General features: G+C 38.1%; 1 protein-coding gene across 1 annotated transcript in view; it reads right to left on the bottom strand.

Annotated features, from left to right (window-relative positions):
* Positions 1-1,438: 1,438 nt before the first annotated feature.
* nsmfa (NMDA receptor synaptonuclear signaling and neuronal migration factor a) overlaps positions 1,439-23,799 on the bottom strand; it is a 37,215-nt gene continuing 14,854 nt past the window's right edge. Inside the window, 11 exon segments of the mRNA XM_061698442.1 lie at positions 1,439-3,306; positions 6,271-6,346; positions 8,233-8,335; positions 9,313-9,392; positions 10,277-10,347; positions 11,438-11,471; positions 11,548-11,631; positions 12,433-12,563; positions 15,437-15,526; positions 16,569-16,621; positions 21,933-22,001. Coding sequence (XP_061554426.1) covers positions 3,209-3,306; positions 6,271-6,346; positions 8,233-8,335; positions 9,313-9,392; positions 10,277-10,347; positions 11,438-11,471; positions 11,548-11,631; positions 12,433-12,563; positions 15,437-15,526; positions 16,569-16,621; positions 21,933-22,001 — 889 coding nt within the window. The 3' untranslated portion in view covers positions 1,439-3,208.

The following is a 23,799-nucleotide window of genomic DNA, read 5'->3' on the forward strand; positions in this document are numbered from 1 at the left end:
TATTAGAGGGTGTGCACACTTATGCAAACAGATGATTACAGATGTATATTTTTCATTCCTCCCTCGAAAATATTAAAAAGTTGTTCCGGTCATAGGTCACATTAATGGTGGAAAAAGGTGTGTCAAAATGTGTGATGTGGTCTGGGTGCATTGGCCACCAGGGGGCAGTATAATATATATATATACATACGGATATACACATTCAATTTATGTTGAAATATCTATTGCTTAAGTGTTTATAACTAGGGCTGTCCAAATTAAAGCGTTAACTCAGATTAATCACACAATTTATTTTGACCACACACACATGGTATCTGATATCTGATATCTGAAATGCGGTACAGGTTGCTATAAAGTCAGTGACCAAGTCACAGTTTACGCCAGTGCAAAGATGAGCGAGGAGACTCCGACTGGTGTGCTCGGCGACAAGTTTGGCTTCAAAAGTCATCCGGTTGGGTTTTAGAAAAAAACAAAACTGTAATTTGCATGTAGTGCAGCGCTGAACTTTCGCGCTTTTCCAGGCTCTACGTTTATTCGATAACAAGGTCTTAGCCAGAAAAGTCAAAACACAACAACTATTATTAGCTGAAAACATTATGTACACTGCTTTTCCTCATTGGGGTCGCAGGTGAGCTGGAGCATATCCCAGCTGACTTTCGGCGGGAGGCGGTGTCCTGGCTCAGAAAACTGGCACAAGCGAAAAGGTTTGGGCTGGAAAAAGAGTGAAAATAGCAAAAAAAAAAAAAGGTCTCGCCACGTTGAAGTTAGGAAGAAAGAAAAAAAGCTCTGAGGAAAGGGAGTACTTTGGAGGTAAATTAAGTCATCGCAGTTTACCCAGTGGCCACGCGTTTGATTGTTAAATGGCCACAAATTGCAACCAATGAGAAGTAAGAATTAAGGAGACCTCTGAGACGACACTGGAAAATATTTGGGAGACTTTGCTCATGTTGTTTCGACAAGCAGGTAAGTGAATGCTTGGTCTGCTGTGTTATGGAACTACTGTTTTAAGTGTGTGTATATGTACAAACATTATAAGCTATAATAGAGCTCGGACTCGACGTGTAAATCCCCATTTGCTATTCTTGCATTGACAGTAGTGAATCACAATCGAATCGTTACTCGTTGTGTGATGTCAACATACGTGTATGTGCAACTTTAATGGGGTTGGATTCTAAAATGAAAATGTGTAAAATATTTTACATGTATTGTTTTTATTGATTTATTTTAGTACTTTCATTCCAACTTCATTTGCACAACCATGTTTATGTCTTTTGCCGTGTCAATTACGGACTAAAATGACTTATGAAGGCTTTTTGTGCTTCGTGAGTGCCACTTTGTCATTTGACTGGCAGGTTTTTAGCCTTATGGATGAGTGTTTAAAGAATTATCATCTGGGAAAGAAAAAAAAAAAAACAGATCACAGAATGACATCATCTTTAATGTGTTATTCCTCAGACACCACTGAGGACAAGTTAAGAAAATACTCATAGCCAGAACATTTGTATAACCTAATCAGCCTTAAATTTTCAACATTTCCACTCGTCATCCAAGCCCTTTTGATTTTCGCTCCCCAATTGGTTTTTCTCTTTCTGTACATGACATCATGATTCATTGATTCATGAACAGTTCTGTGGATTGCATCGAGCAACCAGCATAAGCGCCGTTGAGCCACAGCCACCTGATGGAACTCTCAGTATGACATGGCATGAAAACAGGAGTTCAGAACTTTGAAAGATGCTCCCATCCCATTAAAAGTAATATTAAAAAAAAAAAAAAGTTAATTTTAATTTTATTATTATATTTATTTTATTTGATCAATTAATCCAAGAAATGTAGTCAAATGCCTATGCTATTTTTGTGAAGTTCTGCAGTACTTGCTTACAATTTCTCAAACACCAGGGCAAACAATCATTTGGATGGCTGTTACATCCCTCTTGACATCACAGCAGAAATGTGAACACGTTTAGCTTTTCGCAGCCACAAAGAAAATGCACAAGAAAGCAACATCACTTTTTGTCCCCCACTATTGTAAGCGACCACATTCATACCAAAAAAACAAAACTATGTCAAGTTACAGCACATTTCTGTAGCGCTAATAGTACATTCACTCCCAGCGAGATGGCGATAAACATTGGTATGTCGTAGACAGAATTGTTACTTTAGTGGCTAAAACCTGAGTTGTTCCAACGTATGTCCGTAAGAAAACCGCACGGCAACACACATCAAAAATAAACTAGACGTCATTGATCCGATGGTGAAGATTATTATTATCTGCATGACAGAAGCTATACCAGATATTTAGGATTCTTACACGGACACAAAGGATGGATTAGTCATGAATGTTAACAGTGGATATAAAAAGTCTACACCCCCCTGTTCAAATGCAAGGTTTCTGTGATATAAGAAAATGAGACAAAAGATCATTTTGAAACTTTTTCCAACATTAATGTTAACCTATAACCTGTACAACTAAATCGATTTTTTTTTTTTATTATTTTCAAGAGTTGCGAAGTAAAATTAAAAAATTTAAATGTGATGACACAAGTGTGCAACTTCTTCATGCCTTTACTAGAAAGCACAAACAAATATAAGGAACAACCTACTTAAACAACAAACTTGATTTAGGGTTAATCAGAGACTTTAAATGGTGACAGGTGTGTGCTGATTTAATGAGTTTGAATGTGGTTGGTTAATTCTGAAACCCATTTATAAGAGGGTGTGCACACTTGTGTAACCACATTCAGTTGTTTATTTTACTCAAAATTATTTGTTAAAAATGCAACTGAGTCACACAGGTTGTAGGAACCATTGACAGTGGGAAAAGTTTTGAAAGGATTTAGCTTGGTCTCATTTCTTTTTTTTTTTTTTTTTTTTTTTAAACACAAAAACATGGCATTTTAAAATGTTTTAATGTCCACTGTATATAGGAGGCACGACCACACATTCTTGCAGCTAAACAGTGACTTCAATGGGCTCTTTACAGATGACCTTTTAAGCACTCACGATGAAAAGAGCAACAAAGTCATTTTTAAAATTTTTTTTTTTTTAATAACCTCAAGTCATTCAGGGTCCTTGTCCCTTTTTCCACCTTGGGGAAGAAAAATGATGTTTTTATGGAGTTGACGCCAGGTGAGCAAAACGTCCATCGTCACTCAACGCTTTCCTTGTGGCACGAGAGGACGCCCTCGTCATCGTCGGCATTTCTTCGTCACAAAAGGTCCTCATAGTCCAACAGTTTGGAGTGCTGACGCGTCTTCCAAAGGCGGTAGAGACGGAAGTCGAAGTACATCTCAATCATCTCTTTGCCTTCATTTGAGGAAGAGAAAAATTCATTCCTTCATCGTAGAAATCCATTGAAATCATTTCCAATAATCCGCTCCAACCCCCCCCCCCCCCCCCCAAAAAAAAACATTTTTGTAATGTGTTTTTAATTAGGACTAATAGCACTCTATAATATTGAGCTTTATTTAAAAAAAAACGAGTAATAAACTAAATAGAATGTAAATAATTCATCATGTTTTAATGCTTCATGTCAATTCATTATGCTGCTCCTTCTGGTGTGCCCGCCTTGTCCGCCAGGGCGCAGTGCAATAAAGTCCTCCAGACTAGTTTTAGTGACTCAGTAAAGTAGAATTAAACAATAATGTTGGTGGTTTTAAAAAAAGGTCACAAAAAGTACATATAAATAGTGATTTTGTCTCAATTTCTTTGTGTGAAATCTCCACCTGTTGAGCACAAAGCTGATGACTCATTCTGTTGCATGAATGAAAACAGGTTTCAGGTTAAGTCTGGTGAATGAGCAGTGAATTGTTTCACCTGTGACTGCATGTCGCTGGCATAGATAGTTGCATTATTTTTGGTAAATGAATAATCATTTTAGGGACCAAATGAATTGGATAATTTGCCGCAGCGCAGTGGTTGGGAGTCACTGGTCTGGGAAACCACAAGATATGTATGGAATTTGATTTGATCAATTTCCAGGTTTGGAAAAGGATGGAAAATGGAAACTGCAACAATTTGATGCTGTTGTGCTGTAGATGAAGATCAAGAGATGATACAAGTGATGCCACCCTGAGAGCTGGCATCAAATGTCATATAGATGTATACACAATAAATGTGGAATTTAGGAGGGTAGGGTTTTAAATCAGGGTTTGGGTCTCAAATTAGGGTTTCAAGAGAAATCTTAGAGTTTCCTAAAGAGGGTTAGGGTTTCACAGTAGGGTTACGCGGGATTGGGGGGGATTAAAAAAAAATCCCGCGGCATTGAGCAGGATTCCCGTGTTTTTTTTTTTTAAATCCCACTAGGGATTTTTTTTCAAATCCCGCTGATTTAAAAAAAAAAATTCTTTATTTTTTTAATCCCAGAAAATCCCGATGGATTTTTTGAAAAATCCTCTCAATCCTGGTGTATATTTAAAATCCCGGCCAATCCCGCCAGATTTTGTTTTTTATTCCGCCCAATCCATCTTGATTTTTTTCATCCCAGCCAATCCCGTGGAATTTTATGACACAGGGTCAATCCCGCATTTTTTTTTACCTGCCTAATACTGTGTTAAAAACCTAATTTGATGAAATGATAACCCTGATTTGTACCTTAATTTGAAACCTTACTATGATACCCTAACCCTCTGAAAATTTACATTTGAAACCCATTTGCACTTTGCGTGTGCACCATTTTGAAATTCGAACTTTAATTTGAAACCTTGCTGAAAGAGGGGCAGGGTATCCCCTAACCCTCTTTTGAAAACCCAAATTTGAAACCCTACTTTGTGTGTCCACCCAATCCCGTGTGTTTTTAAATCCCGGCCAATCCCAGGGAAATCTTTTGAATCCTGGCCAATCCTACTGGATTTTCTGTCAAATCCCACCCAATCCCGTAGGATTTTTTAATCCCGGCCAATCCCGCATTTTTTTTTAACCCGCCTATTCCTGTTTTAAAACCCTAATTTGAAATGCAAACCCTGATTTGTACCCCATTTTAAAATCCTAATCTTAATTTGAACCCTCACTATGATGCCCTAACCCTCTTTGAAAACTTGGTGTGCGCCAAATCCTGCGCGATTTTTTGTTTGTATGTATTGTATATGTATTTCTAATATTAAACTTTGCTTATTCCATAGTCAGTTAAGTTTGTTTTCATTTAGTAAGGTTTAACATCACATATCTGGAGAGAAGAGAAAATATGCACAATCACAGTCAATTTTGAATAAATATCGAGTTTGGGCCCACTGTGAATTAGTTTAAGACCCCTGCCTTAAAGGGAACATATGGAAAATGTTTGTTGTATTTGGAGTGTGTGTGAAAATATGAAGTTATCTGAACATGTCTGAAAATGTGTGAGTCTGAATTTTGCTGAATTTTTGAACGCTACATTGATTGACCCATTCATTATGTTGAATATGAGAACCATGAAAACAAAACAAACAAAAATAAAATTTAAATAAAAAAATCGAGTTAAATTACATATTTGAGGAGTAAGAAGAAGTAAAGACTTTTTTACACCACATCTCTATTTGGTTATGGTTATGATCACTATATTACTTATTACATGTACATCAATATATTAATAGTAATAGTAGTAATAACAATAATACTACATAACGCATCCTATATACAGTACACTAATACAAGTAATATCATCATATTAATATTATTATTAATTTTACAATCACAACCCCCCCCCAAAAAAAACACGCACAAAAAAACCTGATAATTTCCAGTAGACCTTTGATGGGTGGATTTTAAGTTTGCTGAATTCTTTGCGTATTTTGACTGAATAATGTCAAAGAGCTTTTATGAGGACACCTGGGAACTGTTTGAAATTGTGAAAAAAAAAAATATCTCCTTGAAGTAAACAACATCTCTTTTGTAGATTTAAAATACAACGAATATAACCGACCACTCTGTATAGTGTGTGTTGGAAAAGATACGAGTGAGTTGGAAACAACATAATTAGCTAACTGTCACCAGAGTTGAGAGATGAGGAGGACATGTCATGAATCATTCATGCACACAGCATGTTTCACTCATGCTGTGTATGACTGTGTGATAAAGTCTTCAGGGCGTAATCTGGTCCAGAATCTTCATACGCAGTCGGCCAAGCGGGAAAACGTGAAGGTGTGGGGACCAAAAATCACATCCCAATACGGGAAACCGTGTAATTATAAATGCAGAAGTTACTCTGAAGGTATCTGGAAAGTTATTACGTTCGGCATGTTTTTTTCCATACACTGTGTGTGTGTGTGTGTGTGTGTGTTTTCGCATACCCACCCTGCGCAGAAAGCTCCAGTGGTGACTCGAACTCCACAGAATAAGGCCTCATCAGATTCTTCAGCTTCTGGAACAGCTGTTGGGCACAGATAAGAAAGCAAAGGCCTATTAAGCCCCTTTTCCACTTATATAAACGCTCGGCAGGGGAGGCCACAGCTCCACGCACGCACACACAAGCTCAGAAATGGAGAAACACACACACACACACGGACACGGACAGCGACGAATCCAGTTTGTTATTGCAAACAAGCCGTTCAACCACAAGTTGCGTGCGTCATCAGGTTTTGTGATCTTTGGTTATGTAGCTGTTTAATGTCCCAAGATTACCAGAAATGTGAGCGTGAATGCTCGTTTTGTCTTTATGTGCCCTGTGATTGGCCGGTGACCAGTCCAGGGTGTACCCCGCCTCTCGCTCTAAGTCAGTTGAGTTGGTTAGTCTTCGGCTCACCCGTGACCCTAAAACAAGCGTTCGTGAAAAACGAGGCTTTATTTGGAAAAAGTATATTTTATATTATTGGAAGCCACTGTAACGTAATGCAGTGTTTAAACATTAACAATGCGCTTAAATATAGGGGAAAATAAGTACTAAAATCATGATTAAGTTTAAAAAAACACTTAAATAAATGTTTGAAAATAAACTGAAAATGTTAAATATAACTACATTGTACTTAATATTAAATACAACTGAACTGTACTTAAATTCTGTACTGGATTTAAAAAAAAAATGAATAAATAAATAACGGGTTATGAACATTGCCCGTGAAGGCAACGGTCTTTTTTGTTGTTGTTGCTATCTTGAAGCAGCGGTGTCTACTCAGTGTTTGACAAGCTGGCTAAAAGACTGATCCGCAGTCTGTTGTTCTTCACGTTGCCAGACAGCCCATCTCGCCCTCAGCGATCCAAATTTATGTAATGTTTTGGCAGACATGACTGAGGCGGACACAAACTGCTGGCCTGGGTCAATGTTTGCTGGCACGCACAGGTCTACAGACGCAATTTGTTGACTTTCTCGGTTATGCATATTTTGGCAAGTGAATTTTGCGCCGAAAGGGAAACATTTAGGTATAAAGAAACAACACCTATGAATTCGATTCGGTAGAAATCTGATTTGACACGACAGCGTCCGATCTTGCATTCACAGCAAATACAATTGGGGGAAAATATGTAAATGTTCCATTTCTTGAATTTTTATTTTAAATGTTATTCAATTTGAATTTAATTCGCAAAGGTATTCAGGATTAGAAGCCATTTATTCCCCCTTGTAGCAATTTTAGTACAGTAGTGTCTTGAGATACAAGTTGAATTTGTTCCATGACCACGCTCACTTGTATCTCAAATCAACTTTCCACATTGAAATGAATGGAAATGCTAGGAATCCGTTCCACCAAAATTGTAATGGGTTTTTTAAAACGTAAAGTAGCACTCTATAATATTTTACTTCATAAAAAACTTACAGGAATGATATTAGAATGTAAGAAATCAAAACAGTTTTTGCCACATTTTTTGCTTCAACACAGTGGACCTTGTGCCGCTCCCTCTGCTGTGCGCACCAGTGTAATGCAGACATACTGTCCACTACCACCATACACCGCTCATATCTCAAGTTTTCGCTCAAATCAAAGAAAAGAGAAAAAAAAAAAAAAAAAAAAAAATGTCCGAAAGCCGGCTTGTACAGTATCTCGAAACACTTAAGTCGGGTCACTTACAGGTACAGCTTACAGCTCAAGGCCCCACTGTAGTTGGTTCTCCGAAGTGCCTGCTCTCACCCATCAAGTATGAAATTAAACAGCCAAGCAAATCTTTTGTCATCTACCTATTTCTCAAAATGTGTCTGAGTGAGCTGTCATGCACTTCACATAATAACCGCCCCCACCCAAAGTTACGTCCGGCCGCAAGCCTCTGTGAAATATGACATGACAAACAGTGACATTTAACTTCCGTCCATGAAGTGTTCATTCATACCTTCTCTCCATTGGGGTTTCCCAGGACGTAGCATCCCATTATGTGGATGAGGTTAGGCTCCGGGTTGACTTTGCTCATCATTCTGCTGAGTCGTCTCCAGAATCTAAACGAACCCAAAAAGGCTTTAGCTGCGGCCAACTTTCCCCTTTCCTGACGTTATCAATGTAATGAATGACAACTTTCTACAGGCTCTGTCTGCGTGAAGGCATTATTCATTCAGTGGTGCTTCTGGCTAGCAGACAGGCATCACAGTAGAGACAAATCGTATAACAACTAATAATATAAATAAACCAATAACGTTCTTTGTTCAGTAGAATAAAAAGTAGTAAGATGCAACATTTCTGCATGCATCTTTAACGGAGAGGTTTGGAGTAAATAACAATTTGGTTGTACAAAGACTTTTTAAACTTAATCTATGTTATAAAAAGAAAAGAACAATATACGGCTTCCACACATTCGGAACCGCACTCAATAAAAGGAAAACGTTTAACTAGTAAGAAACTACAGCTTGGTTATAGACAAGTGCAGGGAGTATTGGTTTATGACGATACTGACATATGAAGATGCCAGGTTAGGAATACCGAACTCCTTTGTGCTATCATACGTCATCAATTGCTGGCATAAATATCTCTCATTGAATTTTTGTTTTATTTGTATAGCCTACAAGTGGTTTTCATACAAATATTTACCGAGTAATTCTAACTTTACTGCCGTGTTAGCGTACGGTTAGTGATAGACTGCGGCGTGTTGCGCCTTACGCTACGTACAAATTCGGGTTACGCTGCCGTAAACCGTGGACCCTCCGTCATGTCAGTACAAAATCTACAACACAACTACTGGGACGTTTTCATTACTTCAAAACACAAAGCATCCAATCGGGTTGCTCTGATGTCATCCCCATTGAGGGGCATACGGTATGTGTCGCCTCGCCCTAGATAGCTATGTGATGATATACCAGTTTCCAAAGTTGTTTCATCGATCAGCATTTTTAAGCAATTTGTCAGAGAATAGCAATTTCTGATGATGGTTCGAACAAAAGACTTCTATTCGCTTTTTAACACTTTTTAACAGTTGACTCACTGGCTCATGTCCTCTTCCTTTTCCACCTTGGCAAATGTCGCTACTTTGTTCTTCAGGAGGTACAGATGACCCGGGCCTCCCTAAAAGACACAAAAAATACACTTGAACACACCTTCATGCTTTATTTCCTATCTTTTTTTTATTTTATTTTTTTTTAAATTTCATGCAATAATTTCCACCACCGAAATACACGCAAGTCATATTTAAGTCCTCCTACCGTTCGTAACTGTCTAATGAAAATTCTGTAATTCTGATGCATGGATTATTATTAATTATTATTTTTTAAAATCCTAATCACATTATTTGTGTTCTCCTGCACTCAGTTTTGTTGGATACACGAGTTATTGTTTCAAACTGTGAAATAAAGCATAATGTCACCTTTAAATTTAATTACGCTGATTTCAATGTTAATGCAATACTTTGATTACCTGTTGTTTTACTTTGATACTGTATACATTGTTATAAAATGAGAGGAACATCAACTACTCATTCCATATATGTTATCTTACATAAAGAGTACAACGATTGATTGAGTGAGCGATTGATGTAACTTTACAAAAATTCATCGTGGGGGGACGATCGTATCAGGTCGTAAAAGACATCTGTCCTTGGGCAGTATGTGTTTTTTTTTTGCAGGCACAAATGTTACGGAAGGCAAAGCTGACGATTTTCAGTCTTCTGCAGGATCTGAACCTGCTACAGACTGCGGGCTTGAGACCGTTACTTTTGCAATAGTTTTTTATTTTATTTTATTGTTTTGTTAGTTAATAAAACCAGGACAGAGAATCCGAAATCTGACCAGTCATTATTGGAACGACACGGACGCACTTCGGCCCTTCCGATTTGGGAAAATGGTGGCCCTTATTTTGAGCCAACAACAGTCGGTAACTCGTGCACATTACGCTGTACAGCAACCTTCAACTCTGCAACAAACACAGCATCCGTTTCGATTTTGGCCCCCCACCTGGCAAAAGATGAGCATCCTCCAGAACTTGCTTCCCCTCTTGTAAGCTGTGAGCTTCTTCTCTATTTCCTCTGCGAGGGAGAGGAAGAAGAGAGGGGAGAACGTTAGGTTAACTGAAGACTCTTAAATTGACCATAAATGTGAACGCGAGTGCGAATGGTTGTTTGTTTATATGTGCCCTGTGATTGGCTGGTGCCCAGTTCAAGGGTGTACCATGCCTCTCGCCCGGAGGATAGCTGGGATTGGCTCCAGCATCCTAGTGAGGATAAGCGGTCTGGAAAATGGATGGGTGGATAATATCAACAATGTTATTTTGACATTTGAGACCTGCATAAAAAAACCTCAAATGACATATCGTTGGTTTTTACATCAATTTAGCTTTGAGAAAAGGGCAATATATTACATTGTGAACTATTATTAAAATTTGTACACTTCACTTTATATCATACCATGAAGAGAATCAATTTAGACCATGATATGAATTGTAGGCATTTTCACCAAGCCCTAGTGTATAATGTATATATTGTAAACTAATTGTATCAGCATTAGCACATTACGGGTAACCTTTTATTGCTAAGTGACTCTTCATAGTCTTTATGTCTCCAAAGTATTTTTTTTGGTCAAAATGGCTGTCTATTGTCATACCAGAGTGGCTCCAACTACCAGAGGCAAATTCCTTAATGTGCTTTTGACATACTTGGCAAATAAAGAGGAATCTGATTCTACTAATTGGGCCCCAAGGACACACCCCTGAGGAATGCCACAATATCAAGTTAAGTGAGCTACTTTTGATTATTGCCAGTTCATTCCATTATTTTTTTTAGAAACTCAAATGTCTTATTATGAGGCCTACAGTGAGGTTCGAGATTCAAATCTCGGCTCGGGCCTTCCTGGGTGCAGTTCTCTACGGGTACTCGTGCTTCCTCCCACGTGCGTGTTAGATTCACGGAAGACTAAACTGTGTGAATGGTTGTTTGTATATATGTGCCCCGTGACTGTCTGGCCACCATTCCAGGGTATGCCCCAAAGTCAGCTGGGATAGGCTCCAGCATCCCCCGAGACCCTAATGAGGACAAGCACTAAATACTGTGGATGAACGGTCTTCTTCTGAATTTAAGTATAAAGTAGTCATTAAAACAGACAATGAAAACATTGACTCACCCAAAATGTCATCAAAAGTTGCATGTTCATGATCCTACGTAATGAGAGACATTATTTATCAGAAAAAAGATACACTTGCCTTGACGTAATTGTGAATGCGTTTGACTCACGTAGAGGATGGGGATGATGGACGGGTCATCCCTGCGGATTATAGTGGGGACGTACTCCGCTTTAGGGACCTTGGAGGAGATCAACTGAAGGTGAAGGAAAACGGAGGGTCGATTAAGAAATGCTAAGGAAAGTCTTGACGATAGGTGAAAAATGGAGGCTGCAAAAGAGGTGAAAAGGTCTTACACAGTCGTGACTGTGGGGGAAAGCACAGCTTCATACTATATTCATAGGCTTGTAGGAGAGATCAGGTATTCCTGTCAAATATTAGCAAGTTACTATTATCGCCATGCTGTCTCCTCCACAACTGCATGGGGAAAAAATGAAGTAAAAGGCAACTCTTCCAGCCTGCTGGTCTCAGCTCAATATACTGTTCCCATTGAAAGTGGAATTTACAGCAATTAGAGAGAGAGATTCTCCCTCTGATTATGACCAATTGATTATTAGTGTGCTACTCCTGGTCACCGAAGTTATGTAAATTATCTTCGTGAGAGGAACAAAGATTTAAGAAACGGTGGATTCCCATGTTCACCGTTATCAAATAAAAAAAACTATTATACAGCTTACAGTTCTTATGTTGACAGTGTGACTAAAGTTGCTTATTTTAACTTAGTGGTGTTCTGTTCTTTTTCTTGAATCATATTTTGAGAATTTGGGTTCATGTACAGTGTATATCCTGTGCCTATATCAATGTTCGTATTTCATATATCAGCCAATATATTTGTTATCAGCCAATATTTATTTGTTTTTTATCTGTATAGGCCCCAGCCCCAAAAATCCAATATCATGCTCTAAATGTACCCCAATGTAAAAATAATTCCAGGAGATATTTGTTCGCGAACATGATACATCATTGTACACCCGGTGTCATAGCGAGCGTGTCTCACCATGATTTTGGGAGGTATAAAGTCGTCTCCCTCACAGGCGAGCCTCTCCAGCTCTCTCTCCTCCTCCCAGTCGGCAGCTTCATCAACGCCGCCTTCGTCGAGGGTGCCGCAGGAAGTCTGCAGATCGCCACCTTGAAAAGAAGAACGCACGCTAATGAGCTTTAACACTGAAGTTTGGTAAGAGAACGAAGACGAGAGAGAGAGTACAGTATATGTCGAGGGAGGGCATTCGGAAGGAATAGTGTGCCGGAGGGCGAAGTTCTTAATGGATGACGTTGATGTTAGAAAATGGCAGATGGAAAATGCAGAGACAGCTGTCAGATGTGTGAAAAGAATGACTGATGGTGAGAGGAAGCAGATTTTTACCATAACGTCATATACAGAATCATAAGAACTCTCATAATGAAGATTTTTTTTTTTTTTGTTACCAGATGGAAACCAATGGCTGAAAATAATGCAAAACCAAAATATATCACAGACTGTTATTTTAAACATTACAGTGGTGCAGTCATTAGCATATTTGTATCTATTTAAACTCTACTAGACCTTGTGTTATTATGACATAAAGCAACACAGCAGGAACTGCATATTATGTAAAATGAAATATATTAGCCACTCATGACAAATTTTGATACTAAATTCTTTGATAGTCAGAATTTTAACCTATATTATTGAGCCAATTGCAAAAGTAATTTGAAGGATTTGAGGAAATAAAAATAATTAGCATTCACTGCCATTGACGGCTGCCGAATTCAAATATCCACGTTAACATGGAGGACTGGCAATGAATGAGTTAACAGTGGCTTCATCTGATTTACCAGTTTGGCGACTGAGGAAATATATTTATATGTGATTACTGAATAGTGAAAACAAAACAGTGGTTAGGCAGTGTTTAATCACTATGATGATAAGATGAGCTGAACGTTTGAATTCCACAATGTTCTTTCCTCATCATTACCCTGCCATGTTATTTGCTCCTCATCCATTCAGCTCCTACGAGGCTAAAACGACACTTTAAAAAAAATTCAGTCTCATTTAAATTGAAAATGTGTCATGGCGAGAGCACAGCAAAACGAAGTATTTATTTAACGGATTAATATAAAACAGTTCAATTAACTACAGTGAACTGAAGCCCTGAATTGAATATGTGAATGTATTCATTGATGTTCTGCAAATCACTGTGTGACTTTTGCATTCTTTGAGTTCAATATCTATGAAATTCAAAGGATCATTTATTTGGATTGTATTTTAAAGAGTAACATTTAAAAGGCATGGGTTTTGTTACCATTATCCAAATGTGAGGCAGAGATGTCTGCTCAGCAGACCAGCGAGCAGACAAGAGTTGTTTATTTCACTTTTACTCTTTTAGCTTTCTAAATGCTAGCGTTACACTCTGACTTGAGCTTTTTTTAAAGATACTTTAAGATATGCTCGTCTAAAGCAGAGTAGGCTATACACATACTGAGAATTAAGCTGAATTGAAGCATTTCCCCCCAACCTTCTGATCAAATTCAGTCAGCAATGGCTCTAAAAGAGCAATTATACTGTGATGTAGTGTGTGTTAAGAGTGATTTTAAGGTGTTAAAAATCGGCAGGTGTGTACCCCACTTTAGTCTTCCAGCCAGTGTGTTACAATCTTTGCTCTTTTAGCTGGCTTTAACTTAAGTTTGGTTTAAATAATATAGCTTAAGGCATTCTATTTTAATATTTACATTAATTGAGCTGTTTCCTCCTAAAATTGCTGAAATAAAATTGATTTATTTGATAGATTTTCTAGATTCATTTAGGTCATTAAATACTTTGAAATGATTAATTGCAAATAGCATTAGAATATTTGTATAATGAAATAATGGAACAATACATTTCATTTCTTAATATAGTTGAATAAATAATTGCTTAATTCAATATAATTTCATTTATTATAATACAATTCAAGCAAGAGCATTAATTATCACTTCACAATTAGAACAAAGTTATATATTTGACATACACATTTGAGTAATTCTTTTAGTACCTCATCTATGAATGACCTGAGCCATGTGTTATTTTCCAAAATCAAATGTGGACTTTGAGCACAGACAAAAAAAAAAAAAAAAAAAAAAAAAAAAGAAAATCCCCAAGGAGACAAAAGTAATTGCCAGACCATCAACGTGACCAGAGAAACCCGAGACTTCTTTGGGAAAGAGAGAAAACTCAACATTAGCACAACGTTAGACTGTTTTTAACAGTACATTTATCACACAACACACACTGAAACGCACCGAAGATGGACATGGAGAGAAAACATAAAACCACAAAGACACAAAACGCAGACATCAACACACAAAGACAAACTGCATAGGCAACCAGCGATCCACACACACGAAAGGTTAGACTCGTACATTCTTGTATCACAATTCACACACACACACACATTTTGGTGAACATACTCAGAGAGAGAAGCACAAGTTGAAGTCGAATTTGTTTCGTAAAAGCACACAAGTGGACAGGGTAAGATTTAACAGCAGAGACAGCGAGTTTGTTTTTGTCACTGTGATCGTACACTATTTGTTTTCTTGCGTGTGGGTGTGTGTGTGTGTTCACCCACGCTTGTTGACAACATGATGTCATCTTTAGGCTCGCAGTGACTATAGAAAGATGTACTGTATCTGTTTAATACATTCATTTAAATAATTAAAAATGCCATTTAAACTTTTTAACACATTCACTGCCATTGACGGCTTTAGAAGTCAAATATCCATGTTAACTGGGAAAGCTGGCAGTGAATGAGTTAAAAAATGTTCATTCTTGCCTATGGGATTATTTTCTTATGATTAATTTATCAAAGTGTTGGTTCCAATTGACAAATTTTAAGTGTGTTGACCTTTTGCACTGGCAACTCATTTAAAGCAAGCAAATTCAGTAAATGCTATAAAAACACCACTATTTTCAGGACATGAGAAAATTGTATGCATTGTCCTTGTGATGTAATGTATGTGTGCGTGTACATGCAGTGTGAACTCACTATCTCTGGATTCATGAGAAGAGTCAGTCTTGACGGGGGTGGGGTCACTCCAGGAGCGGCTGAAACTCTTCGATCTACGCTCAGCGAACGCTAGTGCAGGCGGGGAGAGATCGTCACACACGCGCGCGCACACGCACTGTAGAACCGACAAACGACCGGAGACGTACAACTGCAGAGGCGGATGCAGCCACAAGTGCACAAATGGAGCCTACGTCCACCGGGAAAACACACAAACGGACAAAGGCGCATTGCTTCAGTCCAGATCTTCCACACCAAATTCATCCAAGCATGCGCCAATATCACAGATGTGTCCAAACTGTGTTGGTAAACTAAAAAATGTCGATAGGTTGAAGTGTGAATAGTTGTTTGTCTCTATGTGCCCTGTGATTGGCTGTCCAGGGTGTTTGTTGTGCTTTTTTTGTGTCTTTCAAAAACGTTCAAAATGACTGGGGTAATCATGTTATTAGGCTAACGATATAAAATAAAATGTTGCATTATTCAGTATGTTTATTACAACTCTAACACCGGGTGCTCTCTGCAGCTGACTAAATAAACACCTAACAGCCGCCACAGGAGGAAATGTCATAATTATTGGAGGAAAATACATGATGAACATAGGGCAACCACAACCTGGGAGTTTTCGTCATTCCCATTTGCAGCAAAATGTATGATAATTAAAAACTACAATTGTGGAATAGGAGACAAGTTATTATTGCAGACGTTCCAATGTTTTCCCAATCGTCACTTATAGGGAGCGGGGGTGGTGTTTGTAGGACTAATTAAAAGAAAAACTTTACCAAACAATTTAATGAGTTCCTTCGTACGAGACTTCAACCAGATTCTCATTCACATTGCACATACACAGCCTTTGTGACTAAACCTTCACAGCAAAAACAAACAAAGCCAATTCACAGGAGAAGACCACCTACAAGGTGGACACTCATTTCTTCTGAGACACACACACACACTCACAAACCCAGGAACTCCGTAAGTCCCCAAACACAACATTTGCAGCCCCACATATGCCAAACCGGCAGTAAACAGAAAAAGAACACACACGGATGAAGGTGGGGTGAACAACACTGACAATTTGCGCATCAATCACACGCGCGCGCATAAACATCTGACTCACTCTGTGCTTTAATCCTTCTGCTGCCCACCATACGAAGATGCTTCCGGAAGTTCCTTTGGGCAGAGAAAAAGCACGGAAGAGGAGGAGGAGGAGGAGGAGGCAGCCAAATGTAAGGACAGCATAAAGTGAAGAGGGAGAGGGTGGGTGGGGAACAACAATGGGTTGGAAGACAAAACAAGACATTATGAAGTCTCCAGCATTATTATAGGTCATGTTCTTGCCAGTGTGGGTGGTAAAGAGCAGCTGACTCATTCGTGCAAGAGGAAACCCCTCATTCTCCCTCCACAAAGCATCAATGGTAGGAAAACTCAGATATTGATTTGAAGTCTAATCACAGAACAGGCAGCTACATGTGATCAAATAAGGTTATATATCATAAATAGGTTATATATCACAGACAGCAATGCCCCATTCACGTAATTTTTTTTTTTTTTTTTTTTTTTGATGTGATTATGTGGTAAACAATCCTTGTTGGCTTCTTCAACAGCTATGCCCCACTGGGTCCATTTCTGGCTACACAAATAATTCAAGTCCTATTCTTGGGGTCGTTATTCAGGTACTAGAGAACAACGGTGCCGGCTAATGAGGTGTTACAAAGCTTTGCAACATCTAAACACAGAATAAATGTCATTGCAAAAATTAAAAGGACAAACCTTGTTGCCATGTCTGTTGGAATTCAGATTTTGACATTTTTTTTCAAGTGAAAAATGTTCCTATTAAAACCAAAAATCTGTACGGTGTTTACATAATGAAATGATAAGAAATGACAGAGAATGGCCTACGTTCCACTAGATATCCATTTGGCATCTTCATGAACCACAAAATAAAAACCTCCGATATGTTCTTCTAGATAAAAATTGCCCATTTTTCCATGTCACATCCACAACAAACTGACTTTCAACAGTGTGTGTCTGTGTTTTCTAGCAGCATATGAATGAATCCAAAAGTAAGTACTATACAAAAGTGTGTGGGGAGGAGGAAAGTCATTAGTGTTGTTTTGCCCTTGGTCTCCCGCCGTAAAAATGTCTGCAGTCAAGAGAATGAAAGTCACTTAGCATTAGCAGTGATGTCATAGATGTTTTTCTTTCCAATAGCTTTCATTTTAAACACAAAGCAGTGATTCAATTTTGAAAGAAGTGCTGCTTTTTTGCATCTCAATATCGGCTCTTGCCATTTTAGTGGGCATGAAGGCCGATTTTTCCATGGGTCTATGGGGCAGTTATAATCGAGCCCAATGACTTCTTCCTTGCAGCAAGTGGCCCAACCAAAACGTGAACAACAATCTGAGCAATACGCTCGAAAGGCATTGCGGTGCCTGCTGGAGTTTAAATTTGTGTTTTTATGAAAACTGTGAAATGAAAGTTCCACAAATGAACAGTAACAATCATAAATCAATTGCATGAAACTTGGAAAATCGCATTTTGTTTTGCAGGAGTGCAATTGTTGAAAAAAACAACAAAATTTTTTTTAAATGTATGCTAAATATTTTACACGCTGTTTATATTGTAGTCCTCCAAGGAAACGCATGCATCTCCAATTTTTTTCTTTATTATTATTTTTGTTTGAAGAAAAAACTCACTGCAAACCATAAAAAGGACAAATCTAACTGTAATCTAATTGACTGTCAAATAATTGCATACATTGGAAGTACAGTCGTACCTGGAGTTTTCCGAGACACGAGCTTTCGTTCAGGCGACTTTTTTTGTATTGAATTGCGAGCAAACATTTGATATACAAGAGCTGTATCTCAGATTTTTGCCCCCAAGTAAAATAAATTAGCCAAATGATGGCTTTTATTGAAAATAAAACTCACAGTTTTGGTCACTGGTATCTCAAGGCACAACTGTATTTTTAACAGACTTTGCATAAACCATAATCACACATGCACAGATGAAATTAAATCAATATAAAATGCATTTTAAAATGTAATTATCTCCTCTTACAACTGATTGTCTTCCAGGTTTTATTTTCATGAATTAATATTTTATTTTTATTATTCTATATTTCTTTTATTGAGGTGAAGCCCATTAAAAAGTCTCGACTATCTTTGACATTCAAAATATCAACCTTTTTTCTTGCCAAATGTGGGCCTGTGAAGCCCATTGAGACACTTTTGTGATTAAGGACTATACAAATACACTTGATTTGAGTTGACAAATACAATAACACCTTCCTCTATCAGTCCTTTTTATCTCTTCGCGAGGAAAAAAATGTTGTTATTGTGATAATACACCGTTTGCCTGTTATCAGGGATTGAAAGGATTCCTTTATTTTGGTAAACATAGCAAGACAAACCGCAACTGACAACACCAGCTTAAATGAGATAAAGATAGAGGCTGATGTTCAAGACAATGTGCTAAAAATAAATCCATAAATAAATAAAATCATTGCTCCCCCTTTCGAGGTTGTTATACATGACGGCGCGCAGCATCAAAGACCAAGGGGGAAGGTGATATAAAAGCATGCTGCGATAACAGCATGATAAAGCGCCCGCAGACTGCTATTAAACTGTCTTTGTTGTTTAGAACGTCGGATAAAAATGGCCTCATTATGTTTGTCAGTATGACAGTATACACGCACATACACACAGCAGGTGTCTCCTTGTATGAAAGATGCACCGTAATTTCTCATGAATAATGCATTTGTTTTCCCCCAAAAAAGGTCAAAAGTCAATAGTGCACATTATAAACAGGTATCGGAGGGAAATAAATAAAAAACTTTCACATTTTATAAATGGATGTCGCCATCTAGAGGTTAGGAAAAAGCTGTACTTTTTTTTTTTTTTTTTTAAACTGTTCTGGCATAAAAGGTATACATATCCTCCATTCTGCTTGACCTAACAGCCGAACAGGACCAAAAAAAAAAAAAAAAGCTGTACATTTTCATTCTAATATGCTACCGCCACCTAGGGGTTAGGAGAAAGGTGCATACTTTCATTCTAATATGCCACTGCCACCTAGAGGTTATGTGATAGGTGTCGGCTACACTTTCATTTCAATATGATAGGGGTACGTATGACTGCATATAAGTATAGTTGTGCTCAGAAGTTTACATACCATGGCAGAATTTGTGAAATATTGTTGGGTTTTTTTGTTTAGTTTTTTTTTTTAAATATGACTGAAGACTGAACAACAATCATCATTAATTTCTTTATGGTTAAGTTTTGTTTGATGATAATGTTATTCTGAAATGCTTGACAGTTTAATTTGGATTCCATTAAAATAAAATTAAATGTGTGTCGCCTGGCCCTTCATGTTTTCTTAAAAGAATTGTACCCATCTTACAAATCCTGCCTGGCTAATCAATCATATGAGCACAACTGTGTTTTCTCATTTACTAAATAAAAGTAGGGCTGTAAATTTCAAACTAAGAGCAAGTAAATAAAAAGAAAGTATTCTGTGTTCAAATAAAGTGCTTAACTTCAGAATAATTCCTTGAAAAAAAATAAATGAAATACAGATAATACTTCATGTTTTCATCATATGGGTAAAAGCAAAATCATGCATTGTAAAAACGCATTGTACATAGGTAGAAGGGCTTTCCAGAATTTGGAGGTCAACTTTGGGGGTGCATATTTTACATTGGTGCGCATTATATATGAGAAATTACGGTATCCTATTTTCCTTGCACAGACACATGCTCTTCTTTCTGGCAAGTTCTCTGTAGTTTGGATGGATCCCTTCATTAATGTAAATATATTTGTATTAAAACTGATCAACCACTCTCCGAAAAATGTCTTTTCCTATATACAATGGGGTAAATAATCATGTAATCCCTTGCTTTTTGTGATTTTGTAAATTAGCTCCCTTAACAAAGAAATTAACAGTCTCCAATTGTTATGGTTATTTTGTGACTATGGTCAGTGACTGTCTAATACTCGTCAGAAATGCATAAAAACACACAATATGAAGGTTACATAATGTTGTATAATTGATTGAGTCAAATAAGTATTCGATCCCCTAAAACGCAACCACAATTCTCACTCCCACATATCCACACGCCCACACACACACACACACACACACACACACACACAGACACACACTAAGGAAAGTAATGAACTGCCAACTTATTTGGATGTATCCCAAATTGAATGGATTTGCCTTTGGCCAAAGTTACACCCGTCTCGGAAGGCACTAATTAACTAACAAGCATACAAGCGGCAATATAAAAAAAATAAAAATAAAAACAATTTTTAAAAAATTACATTTTGTAGAACATTTTTAGTATGGCCAATTAAAACATGCATCTGCCGTAATTGGAACACTTTAACAACTATTTATAACACAACAATAACACAATTGTGCATAATCCTGTCGACTGACAAAGAACAAAAACAAAAAATCCACTTCAGCCAAGGTAATAAATATTAAACGAGATGATGTCAGGTATCAGTGGAGTTTGCAGTGTTTCCAAAAGTTTGTTGCTGTGACCACTCACTTTAATGAAAGAACACGCAACGCCGGTCCGCACTGCAGATGGATGATAGCGACGTGGCAGAGGAATTGAGAAGCACTCGTATGGTGTCAAGTGTCCCATCTGCCCGTGTGTGTGACACAGCATCTGAGCCTGAGTGGGACGATCTTAAGGACATTGGCGCTGACGTCACCTCTTGCCAAAGTGTTTCTGGAGTTATCCGATGTGTCACTTTGTCCTTGTCGCCCTAACTCATGTGGGGAGCTAAAACGTCAAAGGTTTTTGGAAAAGGCTCGGGCCCATTATATCAATTGAGGCACTGAATTTGGTCGGCAAAATAGAGTTTGAAAGGGGAGTGACACAAGATACACTGAAACGATAATAATATAAAAGAAGACAACAACGGGACCAAAAGAAAGTCAGGAAAAGGGTTGCCGAGTAGAAACGTTTTGTGGAAATAGGATAGAAAAGAAAACAGAAGAATAAGCTTTTTTTTTTTTTTTTGTTATAATGAAATTCTGCAATACTGTGAAATTTTGAGATTTTCTTTATTTTTGTCCAATACCAACAGAAAATGACTTGTTGAGATAAATATATGCTGTTTATTGGACAGTTACTAACTGATGAAGTAACATTTTTGGGCTGGAAAGATTTGGGAGCACAATCTCAGATATCATAAAAAATAAATCAGAAAAAACTACAGTATATCATTAACATTGTAAGAAAAAGCACATGCGATAGGAGGTAGTTTTCCAAGTACGTTGCATATCTAAGTGGTCATTGCCCCACATATGTTTCCCTACATAAAAATGCCAGCAGTGCGACACCCTGCTTAGAGTTTCACCCTCTTCCTCTCTTCAACTTAGTCAGATTGGACTCAGCATTGAGTATCAGAGCCAGCAGACGAGCAAACGGCCCTAAAGCAAAGCCTGACGGGACACTTCGTACCTCTGGCTGACGTCTGCTGAATCCTGCGCTCTCTCTCTCCTTTTCCTCGGGCCAAATCCCCGGAAAGCCCTGCCAGGACGTGGCACAGTGTTTAAGGGATAAGAGAGGGAGATGCCGGCGTAGCGAAGGGAGGGGGGAGAAGCGCGGATGGAGGCTGATGCCAGGGTTTTGAGCTGCAGGGTTTAGTTTAGCAGGGGAGGCGATGCTAGTGTCTGCAGGCAGCTGCTACTGCTTACAATATAGAGTCAAGTGTCATCACTACGGTCCGGATTCATTTTGATCCATCGCTCTGCTTGCAGTGATTCCCAACCAGTGTGCAGCAGAAAATCATCCAATTTCAACTAATTGGTCCGAAAAGTATTTCGATCCGACAAATAACACGCAACAATGCTCTTCCATTAGATGACATAATTTAACCGTGTATGCACTTTTTGTAACATTTTTGTTTATTGGTGTGCTGTGAGATTTTTTTTCCCCCAATTTAAAATATTTGCCTTGTCTTTATAAAGGTTGAGAAACACTGTATAGAAGATACCCAATGTGCATAAAAGTATCCAAGAAGACCAACAAATGTGCTAACTTAAATGCTGAAGAATCGACCGCTAACACAAGCTGCTACAAAAATAAAACAATAAAGTTGTCGTGGACTACAAAAGCTTGCTTCCGCAATTACTACCACAGGAATTTTGCCCCGATACTAGGGACGTTTGGGGGACCGCTTAGAGTTTGGACCGCAGAAACTATTAGCCGCTTTCACACTGGCCATCTAAGCCGGCGTTTCGCTGCTTTTTCCCACCTCGCCGCCTAACTCTGTTATTCACACACATAAATCGCAGTTTTTGGAGTTATTTATCTGGAGTAGTACTCTCGAGCGGTCCAGGAACCTGAATATATTGGATTGCGTGACTCCTTGTTGCATTGTACTTCACGCCCCATGTTTAAAAAAACAAAAAACAAAAACCTACAAAGAGTCGTAAGACGCAACAATATGGAGGCAAAACAATTTTGAGCAGATGGACCAACAGCGACGTACAAGCGATCTCAACAAAATTCTCAGAGGCCGACACCATCTTTATGTGTCAACCATGTTGTGAAGTGCATCACTTGCAATGTGTGGTTCAACAGTGATCAACACATTCCTGTGAACATCATTAATACAGCTGTCGCGTGAGGGGGAAACTAACCATGTATCTAAAATATGCCTTTTATAATGATTGCTTATTGTCAGTATGGCTTGTTAAATTTCCCCCAAATGAATGGTACTTTTTAAAGTAAAACCTATGATTCTATTTGTTTACAAGTGTATCTCGGAAAAATCTCTAAATTTACAATTCAAACCAATATGGCTCTATTGTCGCATTCAGTTCACCAAGCATCACAGGATTTTTAGTTGGATTTTGTGGCTTTTTAAACCACTATTAATCCAAAAGACAGAGTAGCCTCAACAAGAGGTATGATGGGAAGAAAAATGAGGAGAATAATACAAAGCAGAATCCCACGTGGTTACTTATCAAAGTTAGAGAGTGCTACTGGTTTTACGTATTACTATAACCCATTAACCCACATATTTCACGTCCACCACAACATTTTGACATATTTTCACGCTTGTGAGAATTTTTAATGTTAAAATATTGCCTCTACAGTTAAAAAAAAAAGGTTTTAAAGTGGTGACACTTTGACCCTGGGATAGATTATTTGTGTTGTCATTATTTCCCATGGGAAATAGTTTTCTTTTTATCCAAGGTCCTTCCAGTATCCTGGAAGAAATTGTGCTCAACCTTCGAGGTTCCACTGTGATATAATTTTCAATGGCTGACGGTACTTCTTGGTGGGATCTTTAGAGGCGATTGCTTTTGACAGTCACTAA

This window comes from Phycodurus eques, chromosome 15 (assembly GCF_024500275.1).
Source record: "Phycodurus eques isolate BA_2022a chromosome 15, UOR_Pequ_1.1, whole genome shotgun sequence".
In the NCBI taxonomy this organism is placed as follows: domain Eukaryota; kingdom Metazoa; phylum Chordata; class Actinopteri; order Syngnathiformes; family Syngnathidae; genus Phycodurus; species Phycodurus eques.